The 16913-nt window shown below is 48.0% G+C and overlaps 1 protein-coding gene across 7 annotated transcripts in view; it reads left to right on the forward strand.

Annotated features, from left to right (window-relative positions):
• TNIK (TRAF2 and NCK interacting kinase) overlaps nucleotides 1-16913 on the forward strand; it is a 130694-nt gene that overhangs the window by 18533 nt on the left and 95248 nt on the right. For all 7 annotated transcript variants that reach the window (XM_072344143.1, XM_072344144.1, XM_072344148.1 and 4 more), the window contains exon 2: nucleotides 4296-4361. In XM_072344143.1, the coding sequence (XP_072200244.1) occupies nucleotides 4296-4361 (66 nt within the window). The remainder of the gene's footprint in view (nucleotides 1-4295; nucleotides 4362-16913) is intronic.

Consider the following 16913-nt stretch of genomic DNA (forward strand, 5'->3'; position numbering starts at 1 on the left):
AAGCAACTGTGTCTTCAAGTACTCTTCAAAGCTCTCAATTTTCCTCTAAACTGCGTGCCATTTGGGGTAGCTTCCCTAAGGGGAGCGGGACCTTGTTCTGTCAAATCATACAAGTGCTTCAATTCCTGCTGTAGAAGCCAACATAAAAAGTATGGTAAAATGAGCAAGTTAATATGTTTTCAGAGGGAACAGCAGCTGACTTCTTAGCGCTTGAAATTTCTCAGGTCTTACTGCTTGGCAGATGTGTATGGCCTACACTGACTTTGCTGCCTTGCAGTGTGGCTTCCCAGTGCGAGGTCTGGCTGGGACATTTGGCCTTGGGAAATAAAATCTGGGCAGGTATTTAGTATAGGGGGTGAAAACTTGTTCTATTGTTTCTTGTCCTCGTTACTCATAGTGATGTTTTTGCATAATCAGAAATGCATTACCCATATGACGATTTCACGTATCAAATTGCATTGCTGAAGGGCTTTTCTGGCTCTCATGCATTCCTAGGAAAGTGTTTTCTCACATAGAAAATTAACAAGCTTCCTCCCCTGTTTGGAGCCCAGTGGGGTCAGAAGCAGTGATGTTTGCCAGGCGGCTGTGTTGGTGCTTCCCAGGGCTGAAATGCCTCCTTGCACCAGTGGGACTTGTCTGAGCACAGACACCTGCTCACAGAAGGAGCATCCCAAGACTTGAGGGGCAGCAAGCAAGCTGCTTTATAAACCTGTCTTTGGATCCTGAATGTGCCTGATCAGTTTAATAGCATCTCCTGCTGAGGGTGTTTTATTAGGGAGCTGTAAGGCAGAGGCTCAGAGCATCGTGCTGTTTGGGAATGTCAGTTGCTTGGGCTTTATTCGTAGTGGAGATGGAAAACCTCTCCTACTGCTCTGCAGCTTCCCAGTGCCCGGGGATGCTCGTCATGCACTGACCCGTAATGCTGTGCTGCTTTCCATTGCACCGAGCGTTCTTCTTCTCTAGGGTTATAACATTTGCTTAATGACTGGTTATCTCCATGATTTTTTTGCTGGAAGTTGTCATTAGCTGTTCAGAATTGGGGGAATAAGTGCACAATGATTACAGGGGCTCTGATCTCTCAATTTCTTTCCTGTGCCTTCGCAGCAATAGAAGTTGAATTGGCATGCCTGTCAATTTCCCCCTCCCCTCTTCCCCCCCAGTGTCTCTCCACTGTTTCCTCACATAACCCTTTCTGTTAAATACCTTCAGTGTGTGCCGGAGGGGTGAAAAGTGAAGCTCCCACAAGGAGAAGGGGCAAGCTGGGGATACAGCCTGCATAGAAATGCTTCCATCCTTGCCCTCATGTTTGTGGGCATCCACCTGGCAGGATTTAGGAACAGAATACGGACGATCTGTTAATTCACTCATCTCCAGGTGAGCCATGCAGCCCTTAGCTGCCTCCTCGTGCAAAGTGTTTGGCTCCTTTGCATACGGGGCTCGTTGGGACGTGAAGGTGCAGGCAGCGCTGAGCTGCCTTATGCAGTCCTGCAGGTCTGTGCTGCGCTGAGAGGAGCCATTTTAACGAGGAGAGTGCTCCTGCTGTGAGCCCAGCTGCTGCTTGCTTCAGCCGATAAGTGCTTCAAAAAGGATGTGCGTGCTGGTGCCGGAGTTTGGATGCGTTCTGCTTTATCATCTCTGTGCAGGAGTCCCTTTTCTGGCAATGCAACAATTTTAAATACACAGTTTATTGAAATACAGTGAACGTTTTTCCACGGTATTGTTGGAGGTGATTGTGCTGTTGCCTTGCTTTGTGTCTCACTCCGTTCTGCCACGTAGATCTTGATATCACCTGCTTTTATGGGAGTTAGCTCAAGAGAATTTCCCTCTGGAGCACTTCATCCTGTCCTGGTGCAGCTGCAGAAGCAGGGCCAGATGTGACACAGGAGGGTTTGGGTGTCAGCCTGCCCTGCCCTGTGCAGCCTGGGCCGTGAGTGCTGCTGTGTGACTATTTCCTTTCTCATTGCAGCTGAGACATTGGGCTGGGCCTTCTGTTACCTTGCAAAGGGCCTGAGGACTGAGCCTGCCGGGGGCCAGGATGTGCAGATTTACCAGTGCAATGTCAGGCAGCAGCGTTTCTGTTTGCAGTGCTTTGAATGTGTGTGCTCTGTTGCGCAGATCACCTGTGCTTTGCAATGCCCAAAGCATAGCCCTATCTAGTGCTGGTTTTACCCCTGCCTCTCTGCTCTGGTGCTTTGTTCTGGAGCCAAGGAGGGGGAAGGAGGACCTGACTGCTGCTGTATGTCTTTCAGCAGAGCCTAGTGGTGCTACGATAATGCAGACCGTTTTCTGCATGATGCTCATGTAAAGCTGAAAATTGTCCCTGGGTTTATCTTAAATGCTGGTTCTTTTCCCCAGTTTTCAAAAGCACGACCTTTTCCAGATTTTTTTCTAAACAGGCAGATAAATCAGTTGTATGTTTTTCCTTTTATTTGTTTTATATTCAGTTTAAACAACAGCAACAAAAAAGCAATAGTCTATGTGAAGCCATGGAAACAGGCTTGTGGCAGTGTGCAGGGGTGGTCCTCCAGCCCCTGGGAGGGTAGGAGCACGGAGCCTGGGGCTGCTGCCAGCACCAGCATGGTATCTGCAGCACGGGCTATATTTGGTCTGGGATTACTCCTGGCTGGCCTGGATTGGTCCCCAGCCAGGGTTGTGTGCTCTGTGTTTCTTTCCCTTGCTAAGCTGAAAGCCCCCATTCAGCATGCTGCGGTGTTTTCCTCCCTCTTCACTCATCAGCTGGGGCTCTGCAGGAGTGACTGGGTCCCCCAGATCCCAAGGACAGTGCCCAGCAGCCACTGAGATGCAAAGCTCATCCCTTGCTCAGTGGAAAGGATCTCTCCCTGCCCCATCCTCTGCAGTGTGTATTCTTGGAAGGCTCTTAGCAACACGCTGCTGCTGAGCACTGTTTGGAGCAGAGCTGTCCCTCCAAGAGCCCATCGCATGGGAAAAAATCCACAAGGAGGGACTGCATTGCTGGGAGGAGCGAGCACGCTCTCCTCTGCGTTCCCGACGTGTTGCTAGGGCTGTGCAGAAATTCTGCCGCTTCCTGTAGCAGAAATGCTGCTTGTTACCTTGGCAATGCCCCTGCAAAAGCACAAGGAATAAGCGAGGTGGGAGGGTGGCAGTGATGTGTGTGCCTTCACCCGGCTCTTGGGGTCTGCAGCCACACAGCGAGCGGGCACAGATGGACCCGGGGCTGCCTCATGACTGGCATCCATGGTGTGGCATGAACAAGGACTGACCCGCAGATAGGGGTGCTTCTGGGTTTGGGGAGCTGTGGGAAGAGGTTGAAAAACATAACATGGAAAATGGGTTTCTTTATCAGAACTGGCCAGCTGCTTCCCTGGATGTGCTTCTCCAAGTCTCCCAGTGATCTGCCCTAGGCACAGCTTTCTTCTCTCTTAATCTCCCAGTGAATATTCAAAAATAGATATACTTGTAACACTTGAAAAGCCTCTTTCAGAGTTGTTTCAGCACTGCAGAGAATAACCCTAAGGAAAGAAACTCAAAAAATAAACAGCAGCTGCTGTCATTTCCCCTCCCGCCTCCTTTCTCACCCAGTTTGTTAAAACTTGGTGCACTATTGCTTCCCTTTCCCATCTGTTTTTGGGGAAAACTGCGCTCGGTCAGCTCCAGGTGGTGGATAGCACTTTTGGGCTCCAGCTGGACTGCTTTTGTTGGGTTTTCCCCATACTGCTCTGTTTGCTTGGGAGCTATGGGTGTTCAGTCCTGCAAATCAGGGAGCTGGGAAGAGGTGTGCAAAGGTACATTGTGGTGTTCCTGAAACTGTGCAGCTGGGGAAAGGTAGATTTACTTACTGGTGCTGTTATTACGTGTTGAACTTTGCTTGTCAGCTGCTCACGAAGACCCAGTGTTTGCCTTCTGGAGCCGTAAGTCATTCAGAGTTGATCCAGGCTTTGTGATGAGTGAAATCTCCAAGATCTTGTGTTGCGATGGAGGGCTTCCTTTCACTGTCTCCCATGGAGTGCTTTGGATAGCTGGTCTTGCTTTTCCTGTGGCAGAGCTGGTAATCTACCAACATTCCCTTGGCCAACCCCAGCCCTCATGCTCCTTTGTCCACAAACACAGTGTGGTGCAGGGATGGTTTGGCTGTACGGGGTGGATTAACAACACCCAACTCAATGTTACTGCAGTGCTGCTAATCCTTGTGTTGTCAGAAAAGCTTAAACCACTCAAAACAGTAGTCAGAAAAATGTTGATCTCTTAGTAGAATGCTTGAACTTTGAAAGTTCAAAGTATGGCTTATTAAATGTTCTTTCTTCCTTTTTTCCTAGGATCCTGCGGGAATCTTTGAGCTGGTGGAGCTTGTTGGCAATGGCACGTATGGACAGGTGTATAAGGTAAGGCTGTGCTGATGTCTGAAGTGGGCTCTGTTGGCCATGTGTTGAACATAGAGCATCCCAATACATTGGGCTGGTGAGGTTCTACCACACTCAGGCCTAACTAGAACCGCTGCTGGACTTTGGTTTTTTGGTTGTGTGCTCGAGTACCGTGCATCACATGGAGCTCCTGTTAGTTCTGGAACTGCTGAAAAACAAGAATTGCCTAATTGATTATGTGATGAGGAGGGAATGAGGAGTCTGTGGTATAAGAGTTATATCCTGGTCTCTTCTAAAGAGCTGTATTATGGCCACAGGAGCATGCCAAAGGGCCTGCTGCAGCCTGCTGCCCTGTCTGTACCGTGGGGTTAGCCCTCAGGTGAGTTGCAGCCAATTATTGCTAAGTCTGGGCTTACCTCCAGTTAATGTGTGGTGTAAGGAAGTTTCATGCCACTTTTGCATGGTGGAATTTGCCGAGTGTTTTGGGTCCGCTGGCAGGCAGTAACTCCGTGGCCTCCATTCTCCAAAGGTTTCTGTACGTGTGGGCATTGATCTGTGTATATGTGCATGTGTGTTCACACGGAGATCCCATTTGCATGCCATGCCCATGTCCCCTTTTCACAATAGAAATGAATACATTCAAGTGCTCTCACTGGGTCAGTGTGGAAGCACTTGCCTGTCACGCAGTGAAAGACAGTGAGCCATCCCTAATGAAGAGGACAGAAGGGTGCTTAGAAAGCTACCTGTCAGGAGATATTTGTTCCGAATCCTGGTTTCCCCATCCTCCCACCGCCATAGGCTAAATTCCATCAATTCCACGAGAGAAGAATTGAAGTGAACCGAGGATGAACTGAAACTTCTGGAGTTGAAAATGGGTGAATTTTTGTTTCAAACTGGGATAAGTTTAAAACCAAACCAAACAGAATGTCCCTCCAAACCCCTTCTTATCAAGGTTACATTCCCTCTACGGTTGCTACGGTTGTTATTCTCTGGGAGGACGATGGTGTCTGTGTTCCCATTGTTCTCACTGCAGGAGTCGATCTCAGAGCTGTTTTTCTTTTCAGCTGCTCAAATAATGGTAGAGGGTGACCTAATTTTAACTTGTGCATATTTCTAACAATCAGTGGAAACTATGCACCTTTCACGGCCTTTTGAAAGCGTCGTGTTTTTGTGGAAAGCTGAAAAGGGAAATAATCTGATGCTCTGCTCTTTGCAGTGTGCGCTTCCTGTTACACCATTTGACTTTTTCCAGTGCGCCTATGTGAGAGCTTAAAGTGGGAGAGAAGCCATCCAGAAGCATTCAGCTGTAGGACTTGGGGAGGGAATGTATTCTGAATATTTTAGTGTTTAGTTGGGTTTTTTTCCTCCTTCTGTATGAAGCAAATCCTCCCTTCTGCTGTCTTTAACTGGCTGGAACAATCAGATTGTGCTCGGCATGATCCACTCGCTGGTGGTGCCAGACAGGATGGTGATGGGGAGGGGGGAGCTGCTGTTCAAACCCAGTTAGTAAGTATTGAGGTATGAATTCAGGCTAAGGCTGAGCTCAGAGCTCTCTAAAATTGAAATCTTGGAGTAATATCCACTTTATAAACAAAAGGAGACTTTGATATAAAGCACACATAACTGTTTATGGTGTCCCACCCTAAAACCTAGCACAGAAATAAGATCTCTGTGATTCTTTTCCTCCAGATACCGCCGCTGTATTTATCTCTTAAAGCAAAACAAATGGAACAGCTTTCGAGACACTTAGACCTTCTGGCTCCCTTGTAAAAAAAACACTTCTGAGGTCACACTTACCTGGGAGTTGTATCTGCTGTAACCAGATGCTGTAACTGGACGATTGTTTCACAGCCATTTTAAACCCTTCTCAGTCAGATCTGGGGTTTTCCCACCTCTCTGTAGATGTGTGCTTGCCTCTGGTCACGATACAGATGTGGAAATAGCAGCTCACTGCTGAACTTGCTCTGCCCCACAGGCCCCTCTGCTGTGAGGAGAGCAGCTCTGCCTTGGGGACATCAGCAAGGTGTTGGCTCCAGGCAGTGAGAGCACATTGCAGGGTTGTGATTGTGTTGGAGGTGGAGGTGTCCTCAGCCAGTTTGCCTGCCCGGGAGCCAGAGCCCAGATCTGGGCAGCATGGCATGAAAACCTCCTGTTTGCACTGATAAAATGTGTGGTTATAGCCTTCTGATAGTGGAGTGATAGCGCAGGTCCTGCGAAATGGAGCAGCAAAAAGGAGAGCAGCAAAAGCAGCTGGAGAGCAGCAGCACAAGAGGCTACTCTGAAGAACTGCATGTTGTTTGCTTTGTTCCCTTCCTCTGCTCCACCAGCCCTCACCATTCCTTCTGTGCAGGGTGGATGTGATTTCTGAGGGAGGTGAGGAAAGCCATAGAAGGGTACTTCTCATAGCAGCAGCTTTCCCACCAGCCTGGCCCAGGAGTGCCACAGGAGAGACTTCAGGACCACGAGTGTTTCATAACTTCTGGTTTGCTGTAGGTCCAGTACAGCTTCATGCTGAAGCATCTTTTCTTCCTATGGATCACGTGAGGCAGACACAGTGCACCAGACTACTAATCTCTCAGACTATTAATTAATTTCAGACGTTGCCTCTAGAATAACCGGGATGGTAATTCCGTATGGTGCCTGTTGATGGATGGCTTCCAACTGTCACATCCCATGGGCAGCTTGGAGGTAAATGCTACTAAAGCTGTTTGGAGTCCCCAATGTTTGATGCACGGGAGAGGCTGCCGGGCCCTCAGGCTGGACCATGAGGCGGTCATGTTGGTGCCATTAGGTAGCCAAGCACGATCTTTGTATTTTCAAGCAAGCTTTCCTTTACTTAGGACTTCAAGAGAAGAGAGAGAGAGAAAAGGTTCTGTGCTTGCTGCATGACAGCCCCATGTGAGTAGTTTTGTTTTTGTTGTATGGAGAGATGGTGCTGGTTTATCTCCCTGATTGAATTGGAAGCTTTGCTTTATTTCCTAGTAACCCTGCATCTAATGGCCCAGACTGTGAACTGTATTTGTTACAAGGCCAAGAGCTCCAGTGCAAGGCATGGTTGCACTGTGAGATTTTTGCGATGGCTTTTTTTTTTTGTGTTAATATTTAGAGAAATGGCTGACAGGAATAGTGCACGTTAGACATAAGGAATGAAGCCATTGCCTCACTGTTTTTTAGCATGTAGATGATGACTGGAAGCAAAACGGTAGACACAGAAGTTGTTGAAAGTTTTGATGAGGCTTTAGAGTATTATGGGAGAAGGCTTCTTTTATTGCAGAGTATCATTATTACCATCTGTCTCCACTTTGCATTAGGTAGCAAGCAAAAAGTCCTTAAATACAGTGCATGCTTAGTCTGCCTGGGTGAAACACATTGTCAGGGCTGCAACTGCTAGCCCCAGTGAGCGTGAAAACAAAACCAGGTTACTCAGAAGCACCATCCAGATTGCTCAAAACCAGGGGAAAATAGTGCTAATTGTGCACTGAATAAGTTACCAATGAAGCTGTCTGTGTTACCCCCCCCTCCCCCCGTATGGTTTTAGGCACTTGTTTTGGTGACTCTGGGAGTCAGGGTGCAGTGGGGGTGGGAGGCTGGGAGCAAATGGAGTAAACCCATGCACAACATAACGGGTGGTGAAGCAGTGGCACAAATTGCACAGAGAGGTGATGGATGCCCGATCCCAGAGGACATTCAAGGTCAGGCTGGACAGGGCTCTGAGCACCTGATGGAGCTGTGATGTCCCCATTCATTGCAGAGGGATTGGACCCCATGGCCTTTGAAGGTCCCTTGCAACTCACATGATTCTATTATGCTATGGTTCTATAATCACTTGGCTGATGCAAGTCTTCTCAATACTAAAAGAAATCAGAAAGTAGGTCAGGTGGTAACCATCAGCATTCTCATCTCACATAGTTTCCCAGCTTTGAACAGGGAGATAAATGATGCCAAGATTACATGCTTGCGTGCTGCTTCCCCACCCCAGCAGGACAACGCTGAGCAGTACTGCTGGCTTTGAGACTCTGCTCTCATTTATAGCGTTAGCAAAGCTTAATCTTATGGAGGGCAAGATTCAGTGCTATGGGCCGACTCCATAACCACACAGTAACTATTGATTGTTTAATTAGCTGGTAAATGCCACATAATCGCTACGCCATTACACAGCATCATTCTGCACTCTAACTTGGGCACATGGGATGTGTGTGCTGCTGGTCCCTGAGCATATTCCTCCTCTGTCACAGGAGTGCTGTTGGGACACTGTGGGTTGCCAGCAGGTGAAGAGAGCTACAGCTCTTTTCCAATTGCTCTCCACTACGCTGTGTTCTGTATGGGGTATGGCATAGGGGGGAAAATGATGGGGAAATGTAGCGATTGGCAGCCCTGCCTGTGGAAGGGAGGTTGCAATTAAGATAGTCTTTGGGGTCCCTTCCAAGCCATTCTATGGTTCTATGAAGTATATCCCAAGGTCTTCTGTTGGACTTTGTGTTTGTTATCCAGCTCACGACTGCGTGAAGCCAGTACTGGTTCACCTGGAGGAAAACCCCAGGAGATGAAGATGTTGAAGAGCATGGCAATGAGAAAGCAAATGAGGAATTTGAAATTCCAGCAGCCACCCGTGGCCACCTCTTGGTGATGGCATCCCTGAGTCTGCAGGTGCAGAATGAACCTGGATAATGTAGTCCTGCCATCCCTGGTGCTGTTCACCTGCTTCCTTAGCACCCAGCATCATGGCCTGTGTCCTGCTGCTGGATGGGTAGCTGGTAGATATGTTAAAGATAGGGAAAGATTTCTTTCTTTATGTTTTTTTATGTATGAGAGAATAACTCCTGTGCAGGCTTGTGCCGTGTTCAGCCTGCCCATGGTCTGGCTCAGCCCTGGTGGGAACAGAGACTCTGCAGGTTCCCAGGTCATTATTAGCAGTTCAAATAATTAGCTTGAGTCGAGAATGACATTAATTGTTTTTAATAATTGGTTGTTTTATTGTCTCTCTTTCTGAAAGACTGATGGTCAATAGTTTGATAATTAATCACTGTTGCTTTTAGCCCAGTGGAAGAAGTTACCACGCTGCACAAAATTATTATTTCCCGCAGATTGTTGCTGTAAAGAATTAATCTTAGCTGTGTACACACAGCCATTGTAACTGAAGGCTGACTGCTGTGCCTTGCTAGAGGCCCTGCTGCCTGCAGGTTGCCTGCTGCTGCTGCCCTGACCCATCTCAGTGCCTGTCCCACAGTCACTGTCTCCGTCCCGTGGCAGCCAGCCCTTGCATTTGGAGGGGCATCTTAAGCATTTCATTTCTCCCACCTTCTTGTTGGTTTATAAAATGGACTGAGTGTTCCTTGAGCCAGATGTGCTCTCCTAGTGCCATACCCATGGCTGTGGGTCACTTCCAATTCCCAATTTCTTCTTCAGAGGTCACGTTTGCTGCATGGCACAGCAGGCTGCAGGTGTAACCTCATGCATGTACATGCATGTATCCACTCCGTGGCATGGTCCGGTGGATGCTGCAGGGTGAGGCCCTCTGCTAGGCTCATTCCCATGCATCCTGGATGATACGAGTCCAACTGTGGGCTCAGTGTGTAGGACACTGCCCCACAAGGTACCCCTGGGTCCTCAAGGTCACACGAGGGCTGTGTGAATGTGAGTGGATTTATAAGACTTAGGAGCTGCTTTATAATCCTTCTGTATTAGCAGGCCAGCATTACACGCTAAGCCATTGCTTCCGCCAGGCCGGCTCCCTGCATTGCGCACAGCTCTGCCCAGCAGGGTTTGTGCTTCTTGCGGGGCTGCTGGTTTGCAGGCTTGTTCTGTACGTTTGTATCGCCTCTCAGTGGGGCATGGCAGGGCTGGGCTGGCGTGCTGCTGTACCACAGTGCACACTGGCTTTATCAGAGGGAGAACTGGAGACCTCAGCTTATCAGATTCCTTGTGATGTTAGCTTATCTGTAGGGGAGAAGATCCTTCCCTTGCTGACTCAAACACTGCGTGTGTTTGTGTGTTTCTGAAATGTGCACTTGTTGCGTTGGGTTCGCAAGGAAGTCTGAACTGGAAAATGATGTTTCATGTCAAAAAATTAAAAAGAAAAAAAAAAAAAAGAAAAAAGAAAGCCAGAGCTTTGTTACCAGAGCAACTGGTACACCGTGTGCTGCTTGGTTCTCTGAACGCACAGAGCACCCTCAGCCCGCCCTCCCCCCAAGAAGCCAGCCCACACACACCTACGTGCCAATATGTCACACTCACTTCTCTGCCTGCTGAATAATGCAAGGGAAAGGTGCTTTTTACATTTCAGCCCTACGGAGCGCGGATTACAAAAGGTGATTAAAAATGTTCCTGAATTAATTTCTCGTCTCCCTTTTAATCTTGATTCCCTCGCCCCCTCTGCAGCCTGCAGTAGGAAGGGCAGCTGGGGGGCTGGAGCTGCCCTGTGTCTCTGCAGGGATGCCTGGGCACGCTCCTTGCATTGCTGCGTGCTCTGCTTTTGCAAACACTGCGCAGTCTTGCAAGACAAAATATCTGCAGTGGCACAGGGGGAAGACAGCTGCCTTTGGAGGTGCTAAACAAAGCCAACAGCATGCTGCAGAGGGCAGGGATGTGGTGGTCAGTATGGCAGCGCTGTTTGGGTGGGTGCAGCAGGAGGGACAGCCCTCTGCATGCCCTGTTGGGGTTAAAGGATGCAGGCACTGCTCTGCAGAGCTCCCAGACAACCCGTTTTCAGTACCACCTTCTGTCCCTCAAGAACTGCTGGTCTGGGAGCTCAGACCTGTTGTTGGGTCTTCTGTGGAGCAGCCCAGTTTGCTGGTCAGCAGTAATGCCCTGGTATCCGTCTGATAGCAGACCGGTGCTGGTGGATGTATGATCTGTTTGATGCAGGTGGAGCCTCCCAGAAGCAGAAAATAGGTGGCTTCTCATGCCTGGGGGCATGCATTGCCCTTCTGTTCAGGAGTGGTGGCTTCCTGTCCTGCAGCTTTTGGTGCTCTGATCATCATAATACAGGACGTTTTAGCAGTGTAACCTTGGCCAGTGGGTGAGGTTTGTTTGCTGCAAGGCTTGGGTGCGTTGCTAAAGAATGTCCTGTTAGAATAAGTTGATCTGATGCCCTATAGGGTGTTGAATGAGAAGGGTCTTGCTGCAGGCAGAGGCTGGTGCACGCTGGTTTGTTACTGTTGTTGACTTGTTTATAATATTTAATGAGTATCAGATTGGCATTGGTTCCTGGAGGTGGTGTGTTGCTCCCAGCTCTGGAGCTGCCACATACAGCTAAAAGGGCAGCGGAGGACTTTTTGGAAAGCTTAGAGAAGGGCACGTGGGGAGCAGAATCCGAGTGTTGGCTCCTGCTGCACGTTTGAGGCTTTCATGGTTGCCGGAGTGCTTATCTCCAGAGATGTTTCTCACCTGTCATTTTTTGCATCGTTTCAAGTTTTGATGCAGCCTGTCCTGCAGCTGACTCGGAGGGCCTGAAGGAAAGCAATGCCAAAGGGCATCCAGCTGGAGCTCAGCATCTTCTCCTTCACTGCAGCGAGAAGCATGGCTCTCAACATCCCCAGCCTATTCTTAGCTTTACCTGGGAAGCCCTTTACACTAATTACTCAAAGATGGAAAGTGCCAAGCAAACAAAGCCTTCTCCCAAATGCAACGTGTTACTGCTTTTTCTTTTTTTTCTTTCCTCTCCCCTCACATAAGATTGGAAGCTTGGTGCTATCTGCTTTTCATTGTTTAGGTCATTTTCCTTCTCTCTGCAGCATAACACAACCCAGGCTAGAGCTAGGTTTGGGCAAAGGTTTAGTCTAGAAAGGATGGGATTGCAAGATGTTCCTGTCTTTTTTATGTACAGAGTACAGACCTCCCACTGTCTCACTGTACTGGAATGACTTTGCTCTGAAGGAGTGAGCGTTGGGTACGTTCTTTTCTCATGCACTGCTTTAGTTTTCTGAGCAGACGTAACGTGAAGTGCAGGATTCATCCAGTAGAGTCAGCCATGACCACAGGTCTACAGCAGGATCACGAGCTGAGGTGCTGAGTTAGACCTGGTGAGCACTGTCTTAGAGTGGATTTCCACTCGTGCGTGGTGTTTGGAGGGAAGGGCTATAGGAGCCTCCCAGGTTGCTGGGTTCACATCAGTTGTGCGGTTGGGAGATTTCATGGTTGAGCTGCATTGGCTCCAGCTCAGCCTCCACAGTGCTCTCATCCTACAATAAACCTCAAGCCTTTCCTTGGCGGGTGGAAGTGCCTGTGCTGACGCAGGGCCTGAGAGAAGTCATCCAGCCTACCCTGCCCTGGCGGAGCCTCTCTGATGCAGCCAGGGTGTGTGTGATGCTGTGCAACTCAGGTGGGCGGTGTGAGCCCTGTGTTCCCTTCCTCACCCTCTGCAGCAGCCCCTGCTGTTTCACCGAGTGCTTGCAGACTGTGCAGGCGAGTTTGCAACATGAATAGCCCTCTGCAGATTATTTTTTTAATCCACTTTAAGACTGAATCTGAGAGCAAGTGTTACTTGAAGTGACCTCTGTGTGCGGGGGCAGAGAGGGCAGGGAGCTAATCCAGCACAGTATGTTCGGAAACGGGAACTGCGGAGGGGGGAGAGCTGCATAAAGGATAAAAATTGGATTTTGGATTGTCATAGTTAATTTTTCAGTGGTGCCCACAGCCTCGGTCTGGAAGCTGTGCTGGCTTTGTTGGCTCTCCATGGGCGCCTTATCTGGACCAGCCCTTGTTAGTGCAGCACAGTGGAGGTGATGCTTTGCCCCCACTGCGGGGAGCGGGCAGTGCCACACACCACTCCTTTTCCATCACATTTCAGTGGATGTTTTTGTGCAGGATGGGGATTTTTTTCTTTTAAATAAGTCTAGCTATTGAATTCCAAATAAGCAAATAGTGTTAGCTCGCTACAGTTCTTCTGTTCCCTTGAGAAATAGTTATTAACAGGGTCAGTGTGAGGAAACATAATTTATGTTTGTCTGCGTAGCATTTAGATCAAATCAGAGCAGGCTTTGTACTGTGAAACTGCTGCATTAAAAGAAAACAATAACAATGACAACATCAACAAAAAAACCAAACTCACAGATGCTTCCTTATTAGCTAAGAGGTGTGATTCTGTTCTTACAGGTTAGTGTTGTGTTTTCCTTGAATCAGCTGCGGTGCAGGTGGAGTGTGAGCTCCAGAGTGGTTCCTCCATCTTGGCAAGCAATTGAGGGTGTCTTCAGGGATCTTCAAGGGGATGGGATGGTGCGGAGCTGATCTGTGGCAGGGGACATGCTGGGGAGACACCATTGCCTGTCCTGCCAGGGCCTGTGGGCTTAGCACAGTGTTGGCAGGGGTGAGACATGGTCTGGCAGGCAGTTAATCCCCCATTTATGCTTTTTTGGTGCTTTGCATCCCAGTTTGAAAAGATGGCAGGTCTTTCAGCTGATAAGTCTTTATGCTAATACTTTTCTTGGTGTTGTAATTTGTCCCTGAGCAAAACCATTAGTTGGGAATATGATGCCTCATTAAGTACCTAACTTGAGCATTCAGAAGTCTCCAACCGACCTCCTTCCTCGCAGCCTGGTAGATAAAAACCTTTGTAGTTTGAAGCTGTTATGGGCAACATGAAAGGCTGGAAATATATCTTTGTTTTATGGAAGATGAAATCTGCATGGAGACAGCAATTTGTGTTTTATACGAATTGCACATGCAGCTGGACTTGCTGTTAGTCTCTGTTCATTAGAGCAGTAGTTGTTATAGCCAAAGCAGACAGTGCTGCTGGTGCTGGGTGGAAGCGCCTTCATGTTGCTGGGCTTTGGAGATCCTCTCTTCTTCATGTCAATTCAGCAGATTCAGGATTGAGGCCAAAGCCTTTCTTCTGTGCATAACTAGTAGAAAGACAGCCAGTTCAGCAGAATTTCTGTGAATAGCCTGTTCCAGATGAACTGTGCATCTGAATGCTGATAAGGCTAACTCAAGGGGTAGTTTGCAAAAGAAAATTGAAATCTTATGTTAGAAGAGCAAGCATCTGAAATGGAACATGGCATTGCCATCCTGGGATATTAAAAAAGAGCATTTTTACTGTAGTCACAGAACTGCCTTAGAATGAAGAAAACCGAAGTTGGTGCGGAGGTGCCTCATCTGGCCCCACCAGTTGCACAGTTACTTGAAGTGCTGCAGCAGCCACTCAGCGAGCACGTCCCTCAAAAGCCACCTGAGAACAGTGGTGGTTTGAATTGACAAAGAAAAGCATCTGTTGGGATAGAGAAGCTGTAGCACTTGGGTGTGCTCAGAAGCTCTTTGTGCATGATGAGCTGCTCTGTCAGGCTGTAGTGGGATGGAGGTGGCCTTGGTGATGTTGCAGCAGTAACCTCATCCCCAGAGTTAACCAGCAGCTGTGTTTGGATCCAAGGGCTTGTCTGTCCTTGCAAAGCCAGCACTGCCAGAGCATGTTGTTCCTTCACGCTGGCTGCCGTGCATCTCCTTGGGCATTAAATGGATTTCCATGCGTGCTGTTACGCTTGCATGCCAGATTGTGCAGGGCATGGGAGTTTTAGATTACAGATTTTGGCTTGCAGGAATGCACTAGGGGTCCAGGGAGAGGCTTTCTCTCAAGTGATGTGTTTCTCATGAGGCAGGTTGTCTTTGGCTGGTTTGGTTTTTGTGAGTTGTTTGCATAGTGCTTCTGTGCATAGACTACACCCCACTCACTTGTTTGCCAAGCTAGCGTGCCCTGTGCACCTGAATTGCAGCCTAAAAAGGCTAACGTTGAGGTTTTCGGTTGTTTTGTTGTTTTTGCATCTGTCTGTAGCTGAAATTTGGCATAGCCAAGGAAATTTGTTGTCTCGTTGAGTGCCTCCACGCTTTGAGCGCTGGTTTTTGTTTTCCTATCGGTGACCATTCACAACCTATTTCAGAAGGCACTTGAGAAGAAGTAAGCTAATTATATCATTTAATAAAAGATGTGAGAGTACCAATTTAGGGAACGGCGGTGCAGTGTGGAGAAGCTGGGTCTGAAGAATGTGATTTGTGTTGCACGGGAGATATTAATCACGTCAGCTCCCGGGAGACGGGTCTGCCAGGAGGGCGGTTATGTTGGATGCACTGCTCGTACTGAAATTAGGCTGTGTGCAAGAACCAACAGAAGCAGAAGAAAAGATTTCTGTCCAAGAGGGATCAATAACTTGAAAGCATTTACATTCAAAAATAGAAAAATGAAAGCAGTTATAGGCAGGGAGAGTGTATTAATAAAGAAAAACGAGTATTTGTTACCGCTGGTGTGAAATGAGGTGATGTAAAAGAAATGCTCTCAGTGCCTTTTGTCACAGATGATGCCCTTTGTTAGATTCCCAAGCAAAATGGAGCTTGCAACTTTCAGGGTTCTCAGCTGATCAAAATACCGTGGGGCAGTCTGATCATGTAATACTTCACCGGAATGAGGTCATCAATAACTTCTGCCTGGGTGTGATTTACACAGTTGTCAGTGTCTGAATTGCCGTAATATGTCTCTGCCTGAGAAGAAATGCTGCATTTGGAGGAAAAAAAAACCAAAGCAGCAGCTCTCTGGGTAGCTGGCTCTCTGCTAATAATGGATAGAGGAGAGTGATGACTTGTGATCCATTCAAATAGAAATGCTCAGTGTCTAGAACTGGAGGCATGGAAGCTGTTACAAGGTCAAGCGGTGTCCTTTAAGGAGAAATACCTGGTGAATATTGTCAGCTGCAGATAACACATCTGCAACACCGTGGAAAGCACATCTGAAATTAAGATTAAAGGTGCTGGTGCTCATACAGAGAGGTGGAAAAAGAAGATAGAGGCAAAGTCAGAAGAAAGAGGATTAGCTTTTGGTAGGTGACAAATGATAACTCTTGCAAGGAAGAGATTTAAGCAGCAAAGTGCTCAGTGACCTGGGGAGTTATTAGAGGTTTCTGTAGTTGCTTCCAACTGCAAATTTTGAACAACTCTAAATTGTTTGATTTTGAACCTCTTTCTCCACCCCGTCCATCTGTACATGCACACTGTCTTCTGCTGCTTGATAATACAGGCCAGGAATCCAAAGACCGGAGGCCTTGGTCTTCCATACTCACAAAGTCTGCTCTAATTTTAGATGCTTCAGTTTAAGTGGAGGCAGAAAAGGGACCTGACCTTCAGCAATGCTGCCAGGCCCCTTCGTTGGCTGGCATGCCCTGCAGGTCAGGGTGCTGGGAGCTTCTGAAAATGAAGACCTCACGTCTTAGTAGGTGTTTGCAAGTATCTGCTGCAGTGGTGAGGCAGAAGGCTTTGCTGGAGATCCTGAGTTTGAGAGAGAAACTGGATCTCTTGGCTCTTGAGTATGAGCCAGAAATAGCATTTCTTCATATTACGAAGAGGGAGATACTGGATGTGTTGTCAATCCCACCATGCTGAGAAATGTGTTTGTGAAAATACATTTTGGCTGCAGTCTCTCCAAAGAGAAGGACTTGACCCTTTACTGCCACGGCAAAGGCTTCAGATGTGAGAAACTTGGCTTCCTATTTCCAGCTTAGAGCGATTCCAAAGGAAAATACATCCCTTGATGCAGAGCAGGGAAGGCCCACGTGCATATAAGGTCCTTTGGACCTTGCGTTTCTCTTCTGCCTAGGG

Source organism: Excalfactoria chinensis, chromosome 9, assembly GCF_039878825.1.
Source record: "Excalfactoria chinensis isolate bCotChi1 chromosome 9, bCotChi1.hap2, whole genome shotgun sequence".
Taxonomy (NCBI): Eukaryota; Metazoa; Chordata; class Aves; order Galliformes; family Phasianidae; genus Excalfactoria; species Excalfactoria chinensis.